Source organism: Rhipicephalus sanguineus, chromosome 10 (genome assembly GCF_013339695.2).
Source record: "Rhipicephalus sanguineus isolate Rsan-2018 chromosome 10, BIME_Rsan_1.4, whole genome shotgun sequence".
Lineage (NCBI taxonomy): Eukaryota > Metazoa > Arthropoda > Arachnida > Ixodida > Ixodidae > Rhipicephalus > Rhipicephalus sanguineus.
This window is the reverse complement of record NC_051185.1, coordinates 18,625,833-18,647,339: the sequence shown is the minus strand read 5'-3', so window position 1 is coordinate 18,647,339 and position 21,507 is coordinate 18,625,833. Positions and strand designations below refer to the sequence as shown.

Sequence of the window (21,507 nt, the reverse complement as noted above, 5' to 3'; positions counted from 1 at the left end):
GAAAAAGAAATGACATATAGTGTGTTTAGAATTATAATGTATATATTTTCCATTGCAAACTATTTAGAGTTTGAATGTGCATGTAGGCTGTCTAATCAGCGATACACTCCGATGAAAAATGACATAATTTTTTTCTTATACTCTTTTCCTTCATTCCTAGTTTTCATATAGTCGTAAAATTGAGGGATGTATAAATTGAAGACATCGCTGAAGGTTGCCCGTGGAATCGGGAAGTCGTGGATTTTACTTTCAGCGCCGATGATGTATAGGGTTATGTTTTAAGTTATGTCTTGTCAGCATTACTGTGTCTTGTGAATTTGACATGTTTGCGAGTTTAATATCGCACAAAAGAACGCGAATTTTACCCGAAACGTCGGATTTGATACTAAGAACCTGTCACAATAAACTCATCATGCCGTATGTGAGAAAGTACGACAAGTTTAAATATTATTTTTCCATGAGCAATTGAAACCTGGAATACGTTGCCAAATGAAATTGTTGAATTCCATTCTGTGGATAGCTTTGTCGCAAAATTGGAACCATTTTTTTTATTGCGCATAAAAGCATTGGGGCGCAAACTGCCCAATATTTCCCGTTGTAGGCACGTGTTCAATAAAAGAGTACGCCTAAATGAATGGTACATATTGCTGTCATTATTGCAGTGTCCTGTAGAATGATAATTATTAAATTCATAATATTATAACGACAATGATGTCATACGACTAATATTGCAATTGTGGTCAGTATTTTTCTTCTTTCTCTGTAGGCAAAAAAAAGTGTTAATTGCCAGAGTGGTCGTTTTCCCATTTCCTTTTTTGTTTTTACGTTTTCTTTTCTTTATTTCTCTTACGCCCACGTTCAAATGCATTTTTACTATTCACTTCCTGTAAGGGCCTGCGCAAAGGCTCACAGTTATGTTAAATAAACAAATAAAAATAACTATCAAGCTTTTTTTTGCCAGCCACGTAATTTATTTGGTAAGAAGAGCTTGGAATTTTGTAGACTTACCATGTTTTCCCGTTTCATTAGCGTCTAGCAGCGAAAGAAAGACTGAATATTTCAATGCGGAATTCTCAGCTACAATATCTAAGCAATAGCATACGGCATTGATAGCTGTGACAGCGACAGCGATAGCTGTTAAGTGACTTCTTCATCTTACGTGCATTTGAATGCTTAAATCGGACCTGACAACTAAACAGAGCTAACTTTAAACTTCGGTTAACAATGGTAGCGCGACGAAGCAGGACACCAGAAGGCAACAAGGATAAACACGCGTAGCGCTATGTGAGTGTAGCGCTGTGGGAGTGTCTCTCTGTTGCCTTCTGGTGTCCTGTCTCTTTTCGCTACCATTGTTATCCTAATATGCCGTAAAAACAAGCCCGCCTTGAAACTTTAATAATCGACTTTAAACTGGCTGGCTCTTAGCTCAGACGCAAACGGATGCGGCAGGACGGATTTCCCCAAGGCCAATACTCGAAACTGCTGTTAATGCTACGCTATAAAGTGAAACAATAAATTAGTTTAGACTAAAAATTATACTCTGAAATCTCTATCGTCGTTAATTTCGCCGCCATCGGTTTATTAATAGATAAGAAAATTAATGTCGAATGCTTCGCTTTTAAATTTCCCGCCGAAATCTCCGATGGTGAGGTCACGGATTTTAGTGTTTTATGTACGTTAACCAAATTCGGCTCAACAAAATTTCCTGAAACTTAATATGTTAAGTCTCTGGCTCATTCAGATTACAATGTACTCACTTTTTACCGATTAGGAACTGTGTGTGCTCTAGTAGGCGTTGTCAAAACTATGACGTCACGGCGATTGATGTGGTAACGTGAATATGGCGTCGCCGTCCACATTTTGTTTTTGCGCGTTTTCTCGCTTACCAAGAGTCTTCTCGCGGTAAGCGTGGTGTTCTTGGTATTGTGTAAGAGCAAGTATACTAATATGAGAAAAATAGTTTTTTTTTTCTTTTGTGTCCGATTAAGTGATATTCAGTCCTCGGTTTCCAATGCTTGTCTTGCTTCCCTGTCAAGGTACTTTGAAGACATGGCTTCGTACTAATGCTCTCAAACAGAGTACTAGTTTGCGAAAGAGTGCGCAAGTTTGCCCGAAGCCTGCTGGTGTTATGCCTATCGTATTTTATTTGCACAATGCCGGCACTCGTTAGCGTTAGCTATAGAGTTTCCCACGGTGGTTTAATAAAGGCTACTGTTGGCCGCAGTACGCTAATTTTTGAGTAGTGTTAGCTGCGGTACGCTGATGTCGGCTAGTGGGGCCTATACAGTTGGCTGGCATCGGTCGCTGTTGGTTACTGAAGAGCTTGAAGGTAATGCTTAGTAATTCATCTCCTATTCACCGCTGAATTGCTACTGACATCTTTTTCGTACGTTCACTGGAGTCACCTAGCTTCCAAGGTGGTCTAGTGGATATGGTGCTCGACTGCTGAACCAAAGGCCGTAGAATCCAATCCCGGCCGCGGCGGGCGCATTTCGATAGAGGCGTAATGCTTGATCGAGTACCGTGTGCTTAGATTTAGGTGAACTTTAAAGAATCCCAGGTGGTCGAAATTTTCGGAGTGCTCCACTACGGCGTCCCTCGTAATCATATCGTGGTTTTGGGAAGTAAAACCCTAACGATTATTATTACATTACTGGTTCACCAGAATGTGCGGTTATATGCGAGCACCGCTTTATCGTGTCCGAAACACCTATCGCCGTGCCGCCATTGGCTATAGCAATACACGTGAGAACGGTGGGGTGTGTTGACTTACCGATCGACAATATGTCGAAAGTAGGCTTACCTGCGAAGTAGAAGAACGATTGTCACCTTCGCGACAAAAACAATATACGGCTAACACGGCTAGAGTGCTCTAATGCGAGACGGCTATTGAAGGCTCGTTCGAAAGTTCCCATACCAAAGAGTTGACAAACACGGGGACTCCATGCCCTGGAGGGGGCTTGTATCAATTTCTGAGACCGAGAACTCATTGTAAAGAGCCATATGAATATTGTTTCTTACGGTCCACAGCTTTTGAGTGCCAAAACTATATTTCAGGAGCACTGGCATACCCAGGAGGGAGGCGGGAGGGTCGGGGAGCTTCAACCCCCCTCTCCCCCCTCCTGCCCCAGGATATTTCAATTTTGCATGCGTATTTATGCAGGCACACATGCAAATGCAAGCACGAACATGCATAAAGGGTGGTTGGTATATTAAATCTAACATTAACTTGGTATATTAAATCTATGCCACCCTCATAGGACAATGTACTTCATTTTTTTTACTGATTATGAACTGCGTAGGGCCTAGCAGACATCGTCAAAATCTATGACGTGGTGGTGTTTGGTGCGGGAATTTCATGGTGGCGTCGCCACCCACATTTTCTTTTTGCTCGTTTGCTCGCCTACCAAGCGTAATCTCGCTGCAAGCGAGGTGATTTTGGAATTGCGATAGCGTAATTTACTAATTCGAGAAAAATCGTTTTGCTATTTAGTGTCCCTTTAACGGCTGCGTCGTTGCACTAAGGTCACGAGGGAGCGGGTTCGATACCCGGTCACGGTGGCTGCGTTTCGACGGGGACGCAATACAAAAAGGGCACCCGTGTATAGTGAGATGTGGGTACACATCAAAATAACTTCGGGCAGTCAAAATTAACACAGTCCTTCATTACGGCGCGTCTCGCAATCAGATGTTGCAGTTCTGACAAGTGAAACCCAAGAATTTAGTTAATATGGGACTGTATTCAGGCGTTCAGAGCACCGATTTTGGATGGTTGTGCGTGTTTGTTGTCTCGCCTCTCGTCCCGCTTAAAAGCGCCGTTTCTTAGCACATTATCTCTCTTACCCGTGACTGCCATGGTGCCTGGCGAAGATGACAATTCTGTCCCGGTCTCTCGCTGGTGAACTCGCTGGGGACGTGGTTGGTTGGTTGGTTGGTTGGACGTGGCTGTAGGCATGCGAACACTTCCTGGCCTCTTCTTCTTCTCCTTGTTCTCAAGCAATGGCACTTACCCACTACGACAGGGGTCGGCAACCTGTGGCACGCAGGGTAGCATTATGCGGCCCCCGGCACGACGTCAGACCGCCCCCCCCCCCCCATCTCCCTAATTTAATCGATGAACACCTCCACGACTTTCTGCGTCTGTCGGTGAGCAACCTTAATGTAGACAATTGCGAGTTGGCTAATAATGTTCAGCACCAAATGCCGCATTGAAGAATCTTTTTTATTTCTTCTAACCTATGTCAATAAATTGAGACCTTGTGACATGCGTGCTGAAAATAAACATGCTTTCCATTCGCGTTTTGTATGTCATTATTGTCATTTCGCCGTATTTTTCCTTTTGCCTGGAATTTTTCTTTTTGTCACACATGGTTGGTGAGGTGTCAGCCATAAAGAATGGAAATTCCTGGTTACAGCGTCTTAAAAGACGCTGAGGTTCTCTAGGAGTCTTCTTCGTTGGTTTGTGTTCCAAGTGCAGAGAGCCTGATAAAGATCTACAACGTTTCTTTCCAGCACTCCAACGTTTAGGCTCGCCACACGGCAGTGTGAACGATATGGTGTTTCCACGTGGGCACTTGTCATTCAGAAAGGAGGTGTGGTGACTACTCTTGAATTTTTTAAACGTTACAAACCTCGTATGAGACTGGTGATGAGTGACACTCATGTTGAGGTTTGGTGTGGTGATGTGGGAGCCCGGCACAGCACCGTATATGCAGCATAGCGCATAGGCCACCGGAATGTGCATTGGTGCGTCGCGCTACGCGCGCCTTCTTGGCGCGCGTACAAGCGCTTCGTTGTTAAAAGATAATCATGTGTTCAACATTACGTGAAAGGAGGAAACCGGGCGGTGCAATTGCCTGCAAATCTCGCAAGGCTAGATCCGCCTGGAACCTAGAACATTCTCCTGAGAGTCACATGACCTCGAGCCATGTGACTCTCATCTTATTTTGCCGAGTCCGGCTGGCACTACACCGAAAGAACTACGCCGTACACAATGGCCGCTGCTGGCATACCACATCTAGCATATCAACAAGCACGCACAAATCGACTCATCACAACGACCAACTACTCACCTCTACTCCGAGAGCGACGACTCGGATCAAGAGTGTGCTGCGAAATGAGTTTTATTTTCTCTGAGTTCACCTGGAGGCGTTCGACATCGAGCATCACTTAACCGCAAGAAGGTCAATCAACAAAGCATACATGATTGGTGAGCTATGGGGCCCTACCTAAACCAAGAGCGCGTATGTACTGCTTGTTCGGCTGGGCGTATATTTCGCCACTGAATCCTTGAATTACGGCTCAAGTACATTGCGTAGTTCGTGGGATTGCCTCTTTCAGCAGGGGCACTTGTGGTACGAAGCTTGCTTCGCGCCTATCCACGGAGCCCAGAGGCAGTTGTGGTACTCTGGATATCCCCGTTCATCGGTCGTGTTGTCACCGGGCATGGAAGACATGGCTTCACGGTACGCAGCCAACTTCATCAGCAATTCTTCTCGCATCTGTATAGATAGATAGATAGATAGATAGATAGATAGATAGATAGATAGATAGATAGATAGATAGATAGATAGATAGATAGATAGATAGATAGATAGATAGATAGATAGATAGATAGATAGATAGATAGATAGATAGATAGATAGATAGATAGATAGATAGATAGATAGATAGATAGATAGATAGATAGATAGATAGATAGATAGATAGATAGATAGATAGATAGATAGATAGATAGATAGATAGATAGATAGATAGATAGATAAACCTTGTCTCGCACGTGCGTGTATGAGACAAGGCATTTTGTGCTTTTTTGTGATTTTATGTACTTACCGATGTGTTTTACAATCAGTATGCGCTTATGTTTGTTATCTGGCTTTAAAAGCTAAAATCTTTCTTTCAACAAACTCAGTTGCAAAAACAGCGTCGATTGCGTCTGCACAAACGTCTCGTCCTTTGTGCTGTTGTTAAAGCACCGTGAATTTCAACCAACCCGCCCAGCCTGCCATTCCACTTCACTCTTTGTGTCGTACACGTATCACTCCACCATTACGTTCCCGCAGCCCCACAAACTCACATTAGGCCCGCTGAGAAATACGGATATCTTAACTTTTCAGCATTTCGCGCCGTTTGTTATGTAACCTTCAATGTCATCATAGTTTCGTTTTCGTGTTAATACAGTTATCTTCAGCTGAGCTAAGTTTCCTATCATCTGTTTATTTGTATCATCTCTCATTATACCTATCTTCACCTCCTATATCTATTTCCTTCTTTGGAAAGAGTAGGCAGGCGCTGTGTTTATCTCGATGGCAGTTGTCAGCTTGCTCATTCCCCTATTTCACCTGTGTCCTTTGTATGTTTGCATTTCAATTAATGGTCATAGGCGTGCGCGTATGCGGCCGGAAGTGCCCCCTCTCCTAGCCTAAACATCTGGAGGGGGGAGGAGGGAGTGAAGCCCGCCCCATACCATTACTGAGCCCGTCCTGTCATTGCTGCGGTGAAACTCCCTCCCCCCCCCCCCCCCACCCACCTACCTTTTTCATAATAAAGAACCTTGTGCACGCCTATAGCAATGATAATAATGTGTGCCGTGTCGTCGAACTCCTTGCCATCATACCGCCTACTAAAACCTACGCAACGATACACTCTTCTATATCCTTCGTATACCTCAGGTTCGGACGACGCCAGGTTCCTAGCCTCGCAAGGGTCGCCGACGATGTCGAACACGAACACACTGTCGTAGGAATCGAAGTTTCTCGCGGCGTCAGTCGACCCGTTGTCGTCGCCACAGCGAACGGTCGCCTCTGCGCGCCAATTCGGTCTCGGGGACGTCGAGGTCGACGTGCTGTTCGAAGCCCTGAGGGCTGCCTGCAAGGCCTTCCAAGCTGCCGAGGACCTCATGAGGTCGTCCAGGTCCAAGTCGTCTGGAGGCTGTCCCCTAGGTGGCGCCACCTGACGATCTTGTAATTCGTCAGTGGGCCCGCCCGGACGCTTCACTAGCTTGTACCTGCAACCCCAAGTGCACCGGATCGTGTTGTAGCTTTGAGTGGTCTGTTACTGCGATACGCGATATCCCAGGTCACCAGATATGCACCGCTTTGCCACGAAACTTAGGTTGACATGACGCGAAATCAACAGACATCAGTGTTTTAGCCTACACTTTAGCCTACAGTGACCACCGGTTATGGGTAATGTTTAGGATATACATATATTTTTCATTTGACATATGCGTTTGGTATTGAAGCAAGTCATCAAGTGGTCCGCGATGTTGAAAAAACATGAACGCTTATGTAGATTGTGCTTCCTCATTCATTTCTCATATTGTGTTTTACGATCTACCCTCCCGCCAATACTCCACGCTTCGGGCCAAAATCAAGAGTAGTAAGCCGAACAATAACGTTCCATCTAAAACTTGAAGCCTCACATCACAACTACCAGAAAGCGCTACGAGTGAGCTTACATAAAAACAGAAAGGAAATCTTAATGGTTGAAGGCCAAATGCGCCAGAACAACGTCGTCTTTCGTATGTACCAGGAAATTAGCGCTCCCTTATGTAGACAGAAACACGTGTGTGGAATTCTGTATATGCACTTGCTGAACTAGATCGGTGCAGTGAAATATGCATTTTTCTTCATTGGCAGTGTAATGGGCTTGAAACCATCAATTGTGCGTTAACGCAAACGTTTGCAGCGACATGTTTATAGCGATATTAACTAAACGGACACTCTGGGCACGTTTTTGCCGTTGGCGTCGACACCGCCGTGATGTTCCGTATAAAATCAAAATCGATAACGTTGCCTCGCTCGTCGTATGTTCCATGCGCATGTGCGAGCGTAGGCGATGAATGCTTGTCTAGTGGATTGGCAACGCACCGGCCGTCTTTCGTAGCACGAAAGGCCCATGGGGGTGGGAGGTTCGGCTGCATGGCTCAGCACCTTGCTCAGCCGGGCGCGGTCGCGCGCGCTTATCTTTGCAGGCACCAGCACAAGACACACCTTCGTGCGTGCTTGTCTCACCGCTCGGTTTGCGATTAAGTGGTGAAGCGGTTATGTGACGACACGAAGGTCGCTACGCTCGCTACAGCGGTCGTATTTCCTTGTGCCGGCGTTTTGTTGAGTTACGCAAGGTTGAATGCTACAGTAGTCAGGTGCTAGCCTTACTTCGTATAACATTCCAATTTGTTGTTACCGCATTCATTGTTTGGAGGAGGAGGAGAGGTTGAGGAGAGGAAAAGACCGCTGTTTCTGCAACCCTAAATGGAAGCACGTCTCAGCGTCTGCAGGGGAGAGAGAAATAAAGATGAGAAGAGAAGAGGAGAGTGGCGCCCATGGCCGAGGACGCGGCGGGCGGCTTCTACAGCCAGTTGTCAGGTCCAATGTCTCCAAGGGAGTGATGAACTGCCTTGGAGACCTAGGTGTGGCCAGGCCAGACCTGGTTGTGACCTGGGTGTGGCCAGACCAGGGAACAGGAAGTCCCTTCTGTGTAGCCGCGGGTAAACCTTGGCGGCGGGGTGCGGTGATAAAGGCGGCTTGTTGAGCTTGAAACGCGGGGCGTACACACAAGACGTGCTCGAGTGTTTCGTCTGCCCCTTGCGGCGCAATTGGCTTTTTTGATCTCCTTGCTTGTAAGTGCTACTGTTTCCCCTCGCGCATGCGTACCTGCCTGATATGAGAGCTGACGTCTGTCGCTGGCCTTCAAGCTCCAGGAGCACTTCGGCGCGTCCTTCGCCTTCGCCGGTTGTCAGGGACGTCCAGAAGTTCCTGCCGTCCACGTCACCGAGGTCCGAAACGTCACCACCTTGCGTACACGTGTGAGCATACATATAAATGAGGACAGGACAAAACTTGGCGACTGTAGCGTGGCAGTAAACTGGGAGTGGCGCCTGGATTTTTAATGGAAGGGCACGCACAATAAACGAGCGAGTTCCTTCCGCGAGGGGGGGGGGGGTCGTCAGAGGGGCGGGAAATCTTACGCGTATTGTTTTGAATTGTTTGTTTTGGGGAGGAGGCAGGAGATATTTATGGGGGGAGGGGCGGCCACACCTCCGTGCTCTCCCCCTTGGCGCCTCCCCTGCAGCAAGCTTATTAGATTTTTACTAGGGTGACTGGAATGGCTAAAACTTCCAGCCACCCTATCTTTACGAACACCGCATGCGCCGATGGCAGCATCTTCGCTGGTGTCGCCATCGATTGACGCTTTATCCAACCACCATTGCTCTAATCCTTTGTGGAAACATAAAGAAGAAAGGACAAAAGTAATTTATTTACTACTGAGTTGTGCTGTGGACACCTTTTTAGGAGGAAGTAGGACGCCATCATGGGAGTTTCAGTACTAGTACTGACGTATTCTATTTGACGTCAGACACAGAAAAAGGCGTAGCAGGCTTTGCTACGCATGTTTGTACATTAGATCTTGTAGTAGACCTTAAGTGTGACACGCGTACAAATAACGACGCTGAACTCAACGCTGAACTCAACTTTCGGTAAGGGGGCACCGCGAACTACAACCATTACGTGAACTATTCGTCAGTTCTGTGCAATAAAATGTCAAGTTAGTGCTATCATGAAGCAACCAACGCGCGCGCACGTCAGTTTTCACACACCTAATGTACAATACCAGACGTGATGTGTAAGCATTTATCGAGTCCAAGATGGTGGCATGAAGCTGTCCTCGTGAAATAGTCTATAAAGACTAACAAAAGCGCAAGTTTGTTTAGGGCTTGTATCGCCTCTGGGAAATAGATTCGGCCCACCACACCTGCGGCTGCGTAAAGCGTGGGACCCCAGTCGACCATGTGCAGCACCTGCTGGGAGGGCGGCCGCCGTAGAGGATCTCGGAGACTAGCCGACCACAGCACCGCCGGCGTCCTGAGCCCGCCTTCCCAAGCGTCCTCCTTGCCCCCTCTCAGAGGCCAGTTGTTGCCCGCGTTCGGGAGCTCGTCATTCGCAGTGGCCAGTGGTCCCGCGCCGTTGTCGCTGGCGAACAGTACAACGCTGGCGGCAAGCATGCCGCGCGACTGTAGCGTCTCTAGGAGACGCCCAACGGACTCGTCTAACGCATCCACAGCTCCTGCAATCAGATATCTTTACCAATCGATCTAAGAATTCATCTTCGAATATCAATGCGTCATTATTAAGGCAAAGACCTTAGATGCCTTATCAAATGCGAAAGTTGACCGTCGGCGTCGGAGAGTCACCAGTATTGCAAAAAAACATCTTCACGCGATTACATAACCATGTGACGTCATCATGACGTCACAGCTCGCCAGTTCGTGACGTCACTATGACGTCACGTGATGACGTCGCCGAGTGAAATTGGTGCTTGTTCAAAGGTGGGCCGATCCCGGAGGCAGTGCAAAACCACGATAGGTGTAGAGAGCTTTCGGAGGGTGCCTGGCAGGATCAATAGATAGACTATGAAGAAAAAGAAGATGGCTTTCGCCTACGAGTCATCTTAGGCGAATGCATAATGGACCCTGTGAGTTCTTACTAAATTGAATCATCTTTATAATTGTTTGGTTTGTTACATTTATTGTTCCCTTAGCAATTGAGAAGCATGTAAACCTTCCTTTAATCAATCAATAAAGTGATTCCCGATGCCTCAAAGGGCCCCAATGGCTTTTGCTTGAGGGGTGGGCGCGTACATTAGTAGAGGAGCTATTCGGCGACGTGTGCTTCAAATGAAGAGGATTGAGAAGAAAAAAAATCACAAAGGCCTCATTATGAGATTATGCGCGTAAATGTTATTAGGAAATTTACTCTTTGTTAGACTTGACGGGGTTTCCTTGATCTTCTTCGTAGACTTTCTTAGGGTTGCAAAACAAAACGAAGCTTTATAGGAAATAGAAACTGAAATATTAGAGCTTAGTGGGGTAAAGCTTCGCATCAGCTCGCTAAACTCCATTCATAGCATGAACACTCACCGGCCAGTACAGTACGGTTCCACGCTGTAATGTAGGGGAACTTTTCCACATTCCGACGAGGTGCCTCCGCCGTGCAGCCATCGCAGGAGCTGTGCACACCTTGGTAGCTCAAGTACAGGAACAACGGCTGTCGAAGTTTCCAAACAAACGGGCATCGCGGCCATTACAGTATTATGCCAGTGATTGTCGTAGCAAACTTTATATTTCGATTATATCGACGCCCGGTGCGCATTTTCGCCATTGCCGTGATGTGCCGAATAACGGGCAAGCGAGCGAGAACAGGCATATCCTCCTCTGTCGAATCAACGAACGCACGAATGAACGAACGCTAGTGGTTGCAGAGCGCTTTACGATCGTAACGTCAAATAAAGCGCGAAATGTCGGTGGTATTTCATGCAGGGAAGCGCCGAATGTTCCCGAAGTGTTGAGTACAGGAAGCACTCGAAAGTATGCGATAAAAAAAGATTTTAAATGAGATAAAAGAAAGTTTAAAACAATATCCTACCTTCAGTGCATCGTGGTTCCGAATGATCTGCTCGGCCTCCTCGGTGAAAGCATCCGTCGAGTAGACTCCTTTGAGATTTGTGACAGGTCGAGTTCTATTTCTGACGTTGCGCCAAAGGTCCAAGCCGCAGTGTCCTTTCTGCACCATTGTTTCTCCTTTCAGTGACCATGTATAGAAGAAACTTCGACTGAGGTACCAGGATGGACCGTTCTCAATGTACTGCTATTGTAGGCATCTACAGCTATCAGATGTCTAAGGGCCTATACCGCACCACAGAATACGGTAAATTATTCAATTTGCTCCGTGCCCTCACCCTTCGCGTCGCGGACGCTGCTCATGAGGGGTCCCTGACGTATTTCGAAATTGCCGATCAGGGAGGGCCAACACAGAATAGTATTCAGTATTCCGTGATACGGTACACGCCCCCTTCTGGCCAAATTTAGGCAACTTAAATAATCAGTCATCACAGAAGCAGAAGAGGCATCGCCTAAAATCCGCCGAGAACTCAATTCATGAAAGCTGCCTGCTTACAAAACCTGGCGCAAAAAGATGACCAGATTTTTTCGAGCATAGTTTCGTTTTTCGAACTTTGTCAGCATCTATCTATCTATCTATCTATCTATCTATCTATCTATCTATCTATCTATCTATCTATCTATCTATCTATCTATCTATCTATCTATCTATCTATCTATCTATCTATCTATCTATCTATCTATCTATCTATCTATCTATCTATCTACTCAATGCACGTGTGTTCCCCTTACGTTTGTTTCCAACGGTCTTGAGATAAACCTTTACTCACCCAGTATAATGTGTGGTTGAAATAGTAGCTGGCGCCGTTGTAGTAGCCAAAGAACGTGTCGAAGCCACGCCAAGTGGGCGTGTACTCGATGGACGAGTATCCCAGGTGCCACTGCGCATTGCATCACGCGCAGGCGATACTATAGAATATCTACCCTGCTCCAGATGCAGATGTGGCGTCTCTTTTTCAGTAACCGAGTTTAATTACCTTGCCCACGATGTGAGTGCTGTATCCCAATCGCTTCAGCCACTGTGGCAGCAGCTGAACGCGCAGAGACAGGGACCGCTTCGAGGCTGGTGGAAACGCCTGGTATCCAACGTCTGTGATACATTAGCTGTTTATAGGATGTTACCTATTCATGACGTATTTTCTAAGCTATACAACTGCGTGCGGAAATTCTGAAACATAGGGAGGCCTCTTGGAGATACTATTTCTCTGTTATAACAGCAGATAGCCAAAGCTGACCGATATTATCCATTATTTAGCCAATACTATAGCCGTTGGTCAGTTCCTTCTAGTAAATATGATAGTAAACTAAGATCTAGCCGACATTAGCCTGTGGTAATCAGTGCTGATAGTGTGCGCGTACATACGTTAGGTCAGAACACAACCGCTAGCCATTCGCACATCGCTCTGGGGGATGGGGGAGGGGTCGCTAAAAATATGCCCTCTCGTATACAAAAAAAGTCAGTTTCACCGCATGGGCGAGACAATGAATGCGAGAGCAGCAAATAGGTATGTTAAACGAAGTAAGGCTCATTCCTTTAGCATGCGACCTGACGTAACTCATAAAACGCCCGCGTAAGGGAACGAGGCCGCTGCAGCGAATGAAGCGAACTTCGTGCTGTCCGTGGCTTGAACTGTTACGTTGCGATGAGAACACGGCACGTGCAAAGGTATGAACCGTCTGCTAATCCCTGTCAAGGTAAGGCGACCGCGCCCGGCCGATGAAAGTAGAGAGTTTCTGCCAGAACCACGCAGCTCCCCACCCCTGGGACAGCCCCATGTGCCCTACGCGCGACGTAGACGTCCGGCGCGTTCCCACTCCGGTCTAGCCGCTATCGTCGACAGCCTTTCACACGCTTTCACTCGCACATGGAACATGCGACGCGCGGGCGTTGTTATCGCCCTTGGAATTTATACGGAACCTCACGGCGACGGCGAGAATGCGCCGGGAGCGTCCATATAATATGAAAACCTATGATGTACCTTTTACATTCACACGAAGCAACATGATGGCATAATGCGTATGGGACACTACAGTGTTCAGTAATGTAAAGCGTCGAACACGTACTCGTGCCAGCCGGATATACAGAGGCGAGCAGCGCCGTGCGCGAGGGGGTGCAGGTGGACGCCGAGTAGTGGCGCTGCAGTATGACACCAGTGGCCGCCAGGGCGTCGATGTTGGGCGTCGGGATCTGCCGAGACCCGTGGAAACTGACGTCGTTCCAGCCCTGCACGTTGGAGGTATTCGAGTCGATAACATCAGGCCATACTGAAGAGCAATAATGTGTGTCACCTGGTGTGGGTGCCTAACAGTGCGTCAACGAACGGGCAACTTTTCAAGATATATCTCCACTGCTGAGAACATCCAACCCTGATGATAAAAGGAATTTTATAGCGAAGCTTACTATGGCTGTGATCCCGGATTTTATGGCGTCCGCGCGGGAGTACTCTCCCCAAAATAGAGAGAGTGAAAGAGCCAACAACAAAAGTAAACGCACATTGCAGCTCGCCCAGAGCTAGAGCGAACTGGGAAAGGGGGGTTTCCCAGGCAGCCCTTCTCTTCCCGGCCGTAGCGAGCGTGGGAAATGCGCCTTGTTCGTCCTGCTTTCTTTTGTCTTTGTCTCGGTAGTTTGCCCGGTTGCTCAAGAGCAAGACATGCTGCCGTTCTCCATGACTAACTTGTTTCTGCAATCGGGAGGCCGCGTGTAATGCGCACTTCTCGGGAAGCAACGTGCCGATGAATACAAGTAATAACCACCGATCAAAAATAAACGTGCGCATCCGTGTGCGTGCGTGCGTGCGTGTGTGTGTGTGTGTGTGTGTGTGTGTGTGTGTGTGTGTGTGTGTGTGTGTGTGTGTGTGTGTGTGTGTGTGTGTGTGTGTGTGTGTGTGTGTGCGTGCGTGCGTGCGTGCGTGCGTGCGTGCCTGTCGTCCTGATGACAGCCGCCAGCGCTCAAGAGAATAAAATGTGTCTGCAACCTTACCAAAATTTTCTATCACGTCTGTGTCGTGTTCTAAACAGCTGCGCAGGTCAATCCACCTTCACAGAGTGGAATATGGCTCATGAATATTTGCGTGTGATTGAAATACAGTGCACGGTGAATCACATATGAAAAAAAGAGAGTACTGTAGCGCTCAAATAAATTCAAGCTAGGCAAGCTATGCGAAGCGAGCTTTCATGAGAAAACAGGATTTTTTTTTTTGTATAGTGAAAGTAGATGTGGACAGCTGACTAGTGACGCATGGTTTCTTTTTTCGTTTCTTTTCTCGTTGTTCTATTCTTCTTCTAACTTTTTTTCTTCTTTTTCTGCTTACTACTGTCCCTACACATGGGCCGACAGCGTGCGATGAACCCGCATTTGTTAGCAGAATCATGTTCCTGTCTGACTCAGCCGTATCTTTGCTACAGCTCTGCTTGGTCGCGCTGCACTGTGTGCGAATGCGAAACGATTTAAACGCCAGCGGAAAAACGTGGTGTACATGAAGTACACCTCTTTACGAGCAGTATAGCTCTGAAGCTTCTACACATTTTGAAACTCTGCTAATTCTCTCGCCCAAAGATGGTGCACACCACGTATAAAGTGTGCAGTAGCCGAAATCATGCAAATTGTTGAAAGTATTAACGAAAGTCAAATGTATACTGGTTGTAAGGTCAGTTCTTTATGCACATTTCCTTATTCACTACGCTATATTGATCATGATGGTTTATGAATATTAGTGGCACGGGGTCTGGTGTGGGCAAAGTGCGCGAAGCGATATGCTTTTAAGTTTGAGAGGAATAGTTAGTTATCTGTATGGTATGCTTAATATGGCTGTGTAGTGGCCTACAGAACTTCGCAGTAAGCTGCGTAAGATACGTATGTTTGATAAGATTATGGTAACCCTTCATGCAGTATGTTAGGCAGTGAAGGCTATCAATTCAACTTTGCGAAAAAAAGTATATTATATATACATATATATTGGCCTCTTTGTTGAACCGAACGTTTCAGCAAATAATATTTCCATTCAACTTTCGCCTTTCGTGTTTTTATCATATTTAAACTATAATTAATTAATTAATTTCACAGTGCTGCAGACCAGTATGGCCCAAGCACGCGTGGAAATACACAACGTACGCATCACCAGCACCCCTGACTGCAGAGCTGCCACCACGTTTAAGATTTCTATGGCGGTCATCATCACCAGCGCAGCCTTCCTTATTAATAACCCAATAATTCACTAACTTGTTCATTTTGCGATTCGGCGAAGCAGAGCTATAAGATAATAAAATTTAAAAAACTAAGACTCTGCTTGAGGCTAACGGTTTCTATTTACAAAACAACGGAGTACGTCCACTTTTGTTTGTCGATGACGTCACACGCGCAATCGTGCCATCAGCTATACTCAGACTCCTATTGCGTATTGCATTGTATATATCTATAACGTATATATATTAGAATACTCACAAGATCATCCGCTAGCAAAAGGATGATGTGCGGACGTTTGGAGGACCCGTGCAGGAATGAGGAATGGCCTATTCCCAAACAGATGCAGGGGGGGGGGGGGGGGCAGCGACGCTGCTTTAAAGGGGCCCTGCAACACCTTTCTTAGTTATATTGGAATAGTCTCATTATTGACGTATGACTCTTCACGAGTCATATGCCGCAAAAATTTTTCGAATCCGTCAAGTCTAAGTGGTGTTACCAAATTATAGAGATCACGTTCCGCAGCTTTCTCCCTCAACTCAACGCCGCGAGCGCGCGGAAAAGTCGAGGGAGGCAGCGCAGAGGAGCGAGGCTCCGCCCAAGAGCGCCGGCGGAGTTTTTTTCTTCATTTTTTTCTCTCTGACGTCTGGGCGCAACCACGTGGTCTGTGCCGCCACTTCCGGTCGGCTTGCGTCGTTCTCGTCGAGCGGAGGGACTATGATCGCACTGTGTATCGCGCGTGCTTGAAAACTGCGCGTCGGTTTGGTAATGTTGGGTGTGCACCTCGAACGCCGTAGTGTTTTCATCGCTCTGCCAACCATGGAAGCAAACCTGCGCGCTCGTTTGGAACGAATGACAGCTGAGATCGGTTTCGGCCCATACTCCGATACACCGCCTCGTAAGACGGCACTGGCAGACGACCCCGAAGCGCCGCCATTACCGGACGCCAGCATTGTTATCGGAGACACGCTGCGCCCGTGCCTCGGTCGGTCGTGAGAACGTGCCGACGATGCAGTTCTCAGCTGACGAGGCAACACTCGAACGGCCGCCACTCTCAACGGCAACCGGCGATGGTCAAAAGCACAGAAATATTCACGTTTTCGGCACTGCGCATGGCGAAGAAAACGGAACCACGCAACTACGAGCAGACGAGCTGTCGGTGAGACCGGATGTGCTAATATTAATGTTTGTTCGGTGTTTTTAACGCGATAACAGAATATAAACATATATATTATCTACTTATTGAACTCAAAATTAACAACGAAAGTAATAATGAGGGTGTTATCGTGATTATAACATCAGCCAATGGTGGAACTGCCGACAATCGCGTCATATTTTGCGGACTAATACATCATTTGTCGAGAGAAGAGGGAGCGATTTTCAGCTGACTTTGAGAATTTATTGTAAATTCCAGGCCGTGCGCATCGCTGTAATATTTGGCTCGCGTGTTCTCGGGAGCCTCGACTACCGATCGGCAGCGCTTTTTGAGCATGCTCGAAAAGTGTTGCAGGGCCCCTTTACGATTGGGTAAAGAAAGTAGGTAAGCCCTTTCTGTTAACAAAAGGTCTAATGAAAACTAGAAATTTAAAAGAGGCCGAGAGACGTAGTTCTCGTCAAATAAATACACAGAAAACAGCAATGACCACCGACTCGCCTGAGCGTCCACTTTAGCTAATAATTAACATTCAGTGTTATGTATCCTAAACACTCGACGTAAACATTCGTCCATAAAACACTTTAAAGATGACAGAAATCGGACTTGTAAAACGTCGTTCTCATCGCGTTGCGAGTATTTGCAAACAGCGATACGCGCTTTACAGGGACACTGACAACGTGTAGATATTGTGTACACCCATGAAAGTGTACACGATATGTACTAATCTCGCAGAATTAAGGACAATTAATTAGATTGTTGTAAGCAATCACCTCAACCAGGCGTTCCTGGACATCCCAAGTCTGGATCACTCGTTCCAAATCCTGGATACCATACAATTTTCAGGTCACTCCATAACGTTCAAATAGACATCTCCAGAGAGCGTTCGAAAATCAATTCCACGGTATCAAAAACAAGTGCTCAAGTTAAGACCGGATCTAGATCACTAGTCTACCACTGCGTTACGGTAACATACAGACTATGACTAAGCGTTGTGACGTCCAATTGACAAGCAGGTTCAGGTCACTGGTAGGTGCCCACGTGTGCAGGGGACAATCGACGCAGGACTGATAGCACCTTCGACGTACCGCAGCCGTGCGCTCAGGTGAGACGATGATTGGATGAAACGGGGCACCGAGGCTGTTCTCCCGTTGTCTCCACCATCAGCTCCAGCAGCACGCGCCCGAACAAATATCAGAGATCACGATCCTCCGGAGCAGTTTGTCGAGGATGCCAGTGGTGTCGCTGCTTCGAGGGTATGCCACGTCATAGCAAGGCACGCAGCCCGTACCGGGACCCTCGTTGATTGATCTGCTACTATTCCCACGCCATCCTTTGTCTGTCCAAAAGGTACAGCACCCGGAAAGCTATCGTACACTATCCGCAAATCCTTGCTGCAAGTGTTCCCCTCTCGAACGTCTATGCAGGCGTCATCGAGGGTATGTCCTGTCTACAAATCAAGCGCCACTTGCGGCTCGCTGACGCGCGTCAGATAGTTATCGCTTCCGCCGCAGGTGGGTACGCCAAAGTGTGTAATTTTCTTGTGTCGGTTAAGTGACGGTCTAAACCGGGAAGGAATTTCACAGCGAACCCTCCCCGACGAAGGGTCAGAGCTGGCTGTGCGAAGAGACATCTGCCGGATGCGTGCTCGAAGTATGATGTAGGGGGAGGGGGGTTTTGTCCTCCTATTCATCTAACGGGGGCGCCAAGTCTGCTCCATAGGTTTACTCGGACGGACCTATGCCGTCATCGCTTGATGTGCAGAATTATGGCCATGCAGTTTATATTTTGACGGTCAAGGACCCTTGGCGTCGCATTCCAAAAACTGCACTTTACACCTTTTACCACCGACAGCCGAGTACCAGGGGCAGGCTTTTGTGCGAAGGACGTCATCGCTTCATTTTCATTTTTGCTTCTAATGCGGAGCAATTGTTTTCTCTCGGACTCGACCAATGAGAGAAGGGGGAGGGGACCTGCGGTGAAACCTTGCCCACCAGCGCCCCCTAACAGAGGACCCTGCGCACGTTTATGGGTCCTCCACTTGGACACCTTATGCATCTGGCGTACGGTAACACTTCCCGTGTGGAAGAGAAACTGGAGCCACCGCGGCACCTCTGCGACTACGGTGTCGCGCTTCTGAGCTCCTCGACGTCGAAAAAGAAAAAAAAGATATCATCAAAGCCTGTTTCACCCCAACTGAAAGCTGTACTAACTGCCGAGCATCGATTCGCCTGTTTTTCCCTTATCTTCTCTGCTCTTTTCTGTTCTTTCAGTGTGATTATGTTATATATTATGTGGTTTTCTGATCGTTTCTTGCGATTATCTGATTTATCTTGCGGTTATCGATTTTCTGTTCTCTGGTCTCTATTCTACTGTTTTTCGGCTGTTAGCTGCTCGGAGCGCGGTGAGGCTGACTCCAGGCGCTGGCGCTTCACTGTCGCATTGCTATGCTACCTCGGGCAGACGAATTAGCCCTGCGGCGACCCTAGCGTTCCAAGCGTGCAGCCCGCTCGACTCAAACGTGTATCAAACGTGTGACATGCGTGACGCCAACGCGAGACGTTAGACCACGACAGGACGGTCCCCTTAAACTGCACCGAAGTTAAAAGGTCCACAGCACACTCTCGTCAGTACGCTTCACTGCTCAAGAATAAAATCAAAGAGACTTTGTTAGCGCTGAACGGCACGGTTTTAATGTTCAACAGGGACAGTTCCGGTACGGCGACGGTGTCACGTTCACCCACGGGGACCACAGGCAGTCATGGTACTCCGGATATCCCCGCTCGTCGGATTTCGTGTCGCCTTGTCCCGGAGAAAGGAGGGTTCTGTAATTGTTCAGCTTCTCCAGGAGCCTGTCGCGTTCCTGAAAGAGATATGCGAAATGATCAAGACGCAGCGCACATACCGAAGCGCTGAAATCTATTTGGTGAAACTGAACAAACATTTGTGATGTCCTTAATTAAAATAACCAAATTTATGAATTGTACGTACTTAAACCGTCATATGATTATGAGGCGCGTCGCAGCGGAGGGCTCCTGATTCATTTTGCACATCCGGGTTTCTTTGACGCGCACCTGAATTTAAGCTCAAGGGCATTTTCTTTTTTTTTTTCGCATTCCGCCTACACCCAAATGTGGCCGCCGTGGAAGGGAGTCGAACCCGCGTGCTCAGACATTGCAGAGCACCACCTTAGCCGCCAAGATACCCGTGCTTGGTGTATCACGTACGCACACGCCAAGCTTCGCACGTCACTGGCCTAGCCGAGCTAGTTTCGCGTGTCTCTTCAAGAGCCGTCTGCGCATGCGCGAGGATCAGTGATTTCACACAGCAGGCGCATCGGAGCCGGCACCTCCCGCGCACTCCGCCGGTTTGCGCTTTCCAGAGGAGTGACGTCGTAGCCGAGGTAGACGTACTGGCGCCGGCGCGCGCGCAGCTATTCGCCTTCGCTGTGCAGTCGTCGTCTGACACTGCGCTGGAGCCGCTTGATAGCGCCTCTGACTGGCGTTTGCCAGTGTGGTTTAGCCATGGAGAAGGAGAGGGCAAATGCTGCTCAACGGCGCAGAAGAGCGGAGAAGCTTAACTCATCGGATCCCGAAGTAGTTGCCTGGCAAAATAAATATACATGTGCCACATAATACGTATACCGTGTGTGTGTCATTGGAGCAGCAGTAAGCACGATAATCAAGCTAATCCTAGACGATCAGGAAAGCTAAGAACAATCAGCTGAACCTTTGCTAACGCTACGTTATCCTGGCATAGCCGAGCTAAGCCACTGCAACATTTTTTTCGATAACGCAAGGGCTCCTAATTTTTTTCCGACGCTTCTTATTGAGTCAGACCAACCAAAACCAAATAGTCTAGATTTCTACTTGAACTGCTGTTTTCAACCTCTTGATACCCGCCACGGTGGTCTAGTGGTTATGGTGCTCGACTGCTGACCCGCAGGTCGCGGGATCGAATGCCGGCCGCGGCAGCCGCATCTTCGATGGAGGCGAAAATGCTATAGGCCCGTGTACTTAGATTTAGATGCCCGTTCAAGAAACCCACTTGGTCGAAATTCCCGGAGCCCTCCACAACGGCGTCTCTCATAATGGTATCGTGGTTTGGGCACATTAAACCCCAACAATTAATTAATTTCACCTCTTGATGGGAGGACGCAACGTTGTCCGTCTCGCACGGGTCGTTGACTATGTCGAACATGAAGACACCGCCGTGCGGGTCAAAGTTGCCAGGTTCGTCCGATTTGCGATTGCACTGCACCGTGGCTTGTTCGCGCCATTCGGGCAGTGGGTCCAGCGGCATGGAACGCCCTCCCGTGGAGTTGAGGGCGTCCTGCAGTGCTTGCCAGGCCTGCGAAGCCCTCATCAGGGCGTCCAGGTCGAGTTCTGCCGGTGGTAGACCTTTCGGCAGCGCCACGTGTTCGTCAAGCAGCGGTTTCACCTGTCCTTCGGAACGCTGTATCAGCTTGTACCTGCTCGAGAGAAAGTTCATTTGATTTTGTTTTACTGACATATAGATTCGCAAGCCTCAGCAAGTGGATGCCGTACCGTGTTGCGCAAACGCACTAACATAAATTTCGGACCCCTGTGCCTTGAATGTAATGTGTCATGCAGAAATGCTTTCTTTTTCACATTTCGTTTTTTCCCCGCAGTTACGGTGTTTTGTATTGTTTTTATTTCCCTCTTCCTCTTTCTTGCTCCCTTGCGCTCTCTC

The 21,507-nt window shown here is 47.7% G+C and overlaps 1 protein-coding gene across 1 annotated transcript; it reads right to left on the bottom strand.

Annotated features, from left to right (window-relative positions):
- Positions 1–3,684: 3,684 nt before the first annotated feature.
- Positions 3,685–21,285, bottom strand: LOC125760153 (arylsulfatase B-like). The gene is made up of 12 exons (XM_049419887.1): positions 20,935–21,285; positions 19,504–19,657; positions 15,903–15,970; positions 13,526–13,685; positions 12,439–12,551; positions 12,232–12,342; positions 11,427–11,564; positions 10,922–11,048; positions 9,757–10,068; positions 8,658–8,796; positions 6,667–7,006; positions 3,685–3,699 (listed from the first exon to the last, which is right to left on the bottom strand). Exons 1-12 carry the CDS (start codon positions 21,283–21,285, stop codon positions 3,685–3,687), a joined length of 2,028 nt encoding a protein of 675 aa, XP_049275844.1.
- Between the last annotated feature and the right edge of the window lie 222 nt (positions 21,286–21,507).

Bases quoted from the DNA above. Each gene is read 5' to 3' on its own strand.
- LOC125760153 (XM_049419887.1), bottom strand. From the start codon at position 21,285: ATGAACTTTCTCTCGAGCAGGTACAAGCTGATACAGCGTTCCGAAGGA. The intron at 13,686-15,902 runs GTGAGTATTCTA...TCCAACGTGCAG, and splicing joins TTTTGCTAGCGGATGATCTT to GGCTGGAACGACGTCAGTTT. The intron at 12,343-12,438 runs GTAATTAAACTC...TGCAATGCGCAG, and splicing joins GCACTCACATCGTGGGCAAG to TGGCACCTGGGATACTCGTC.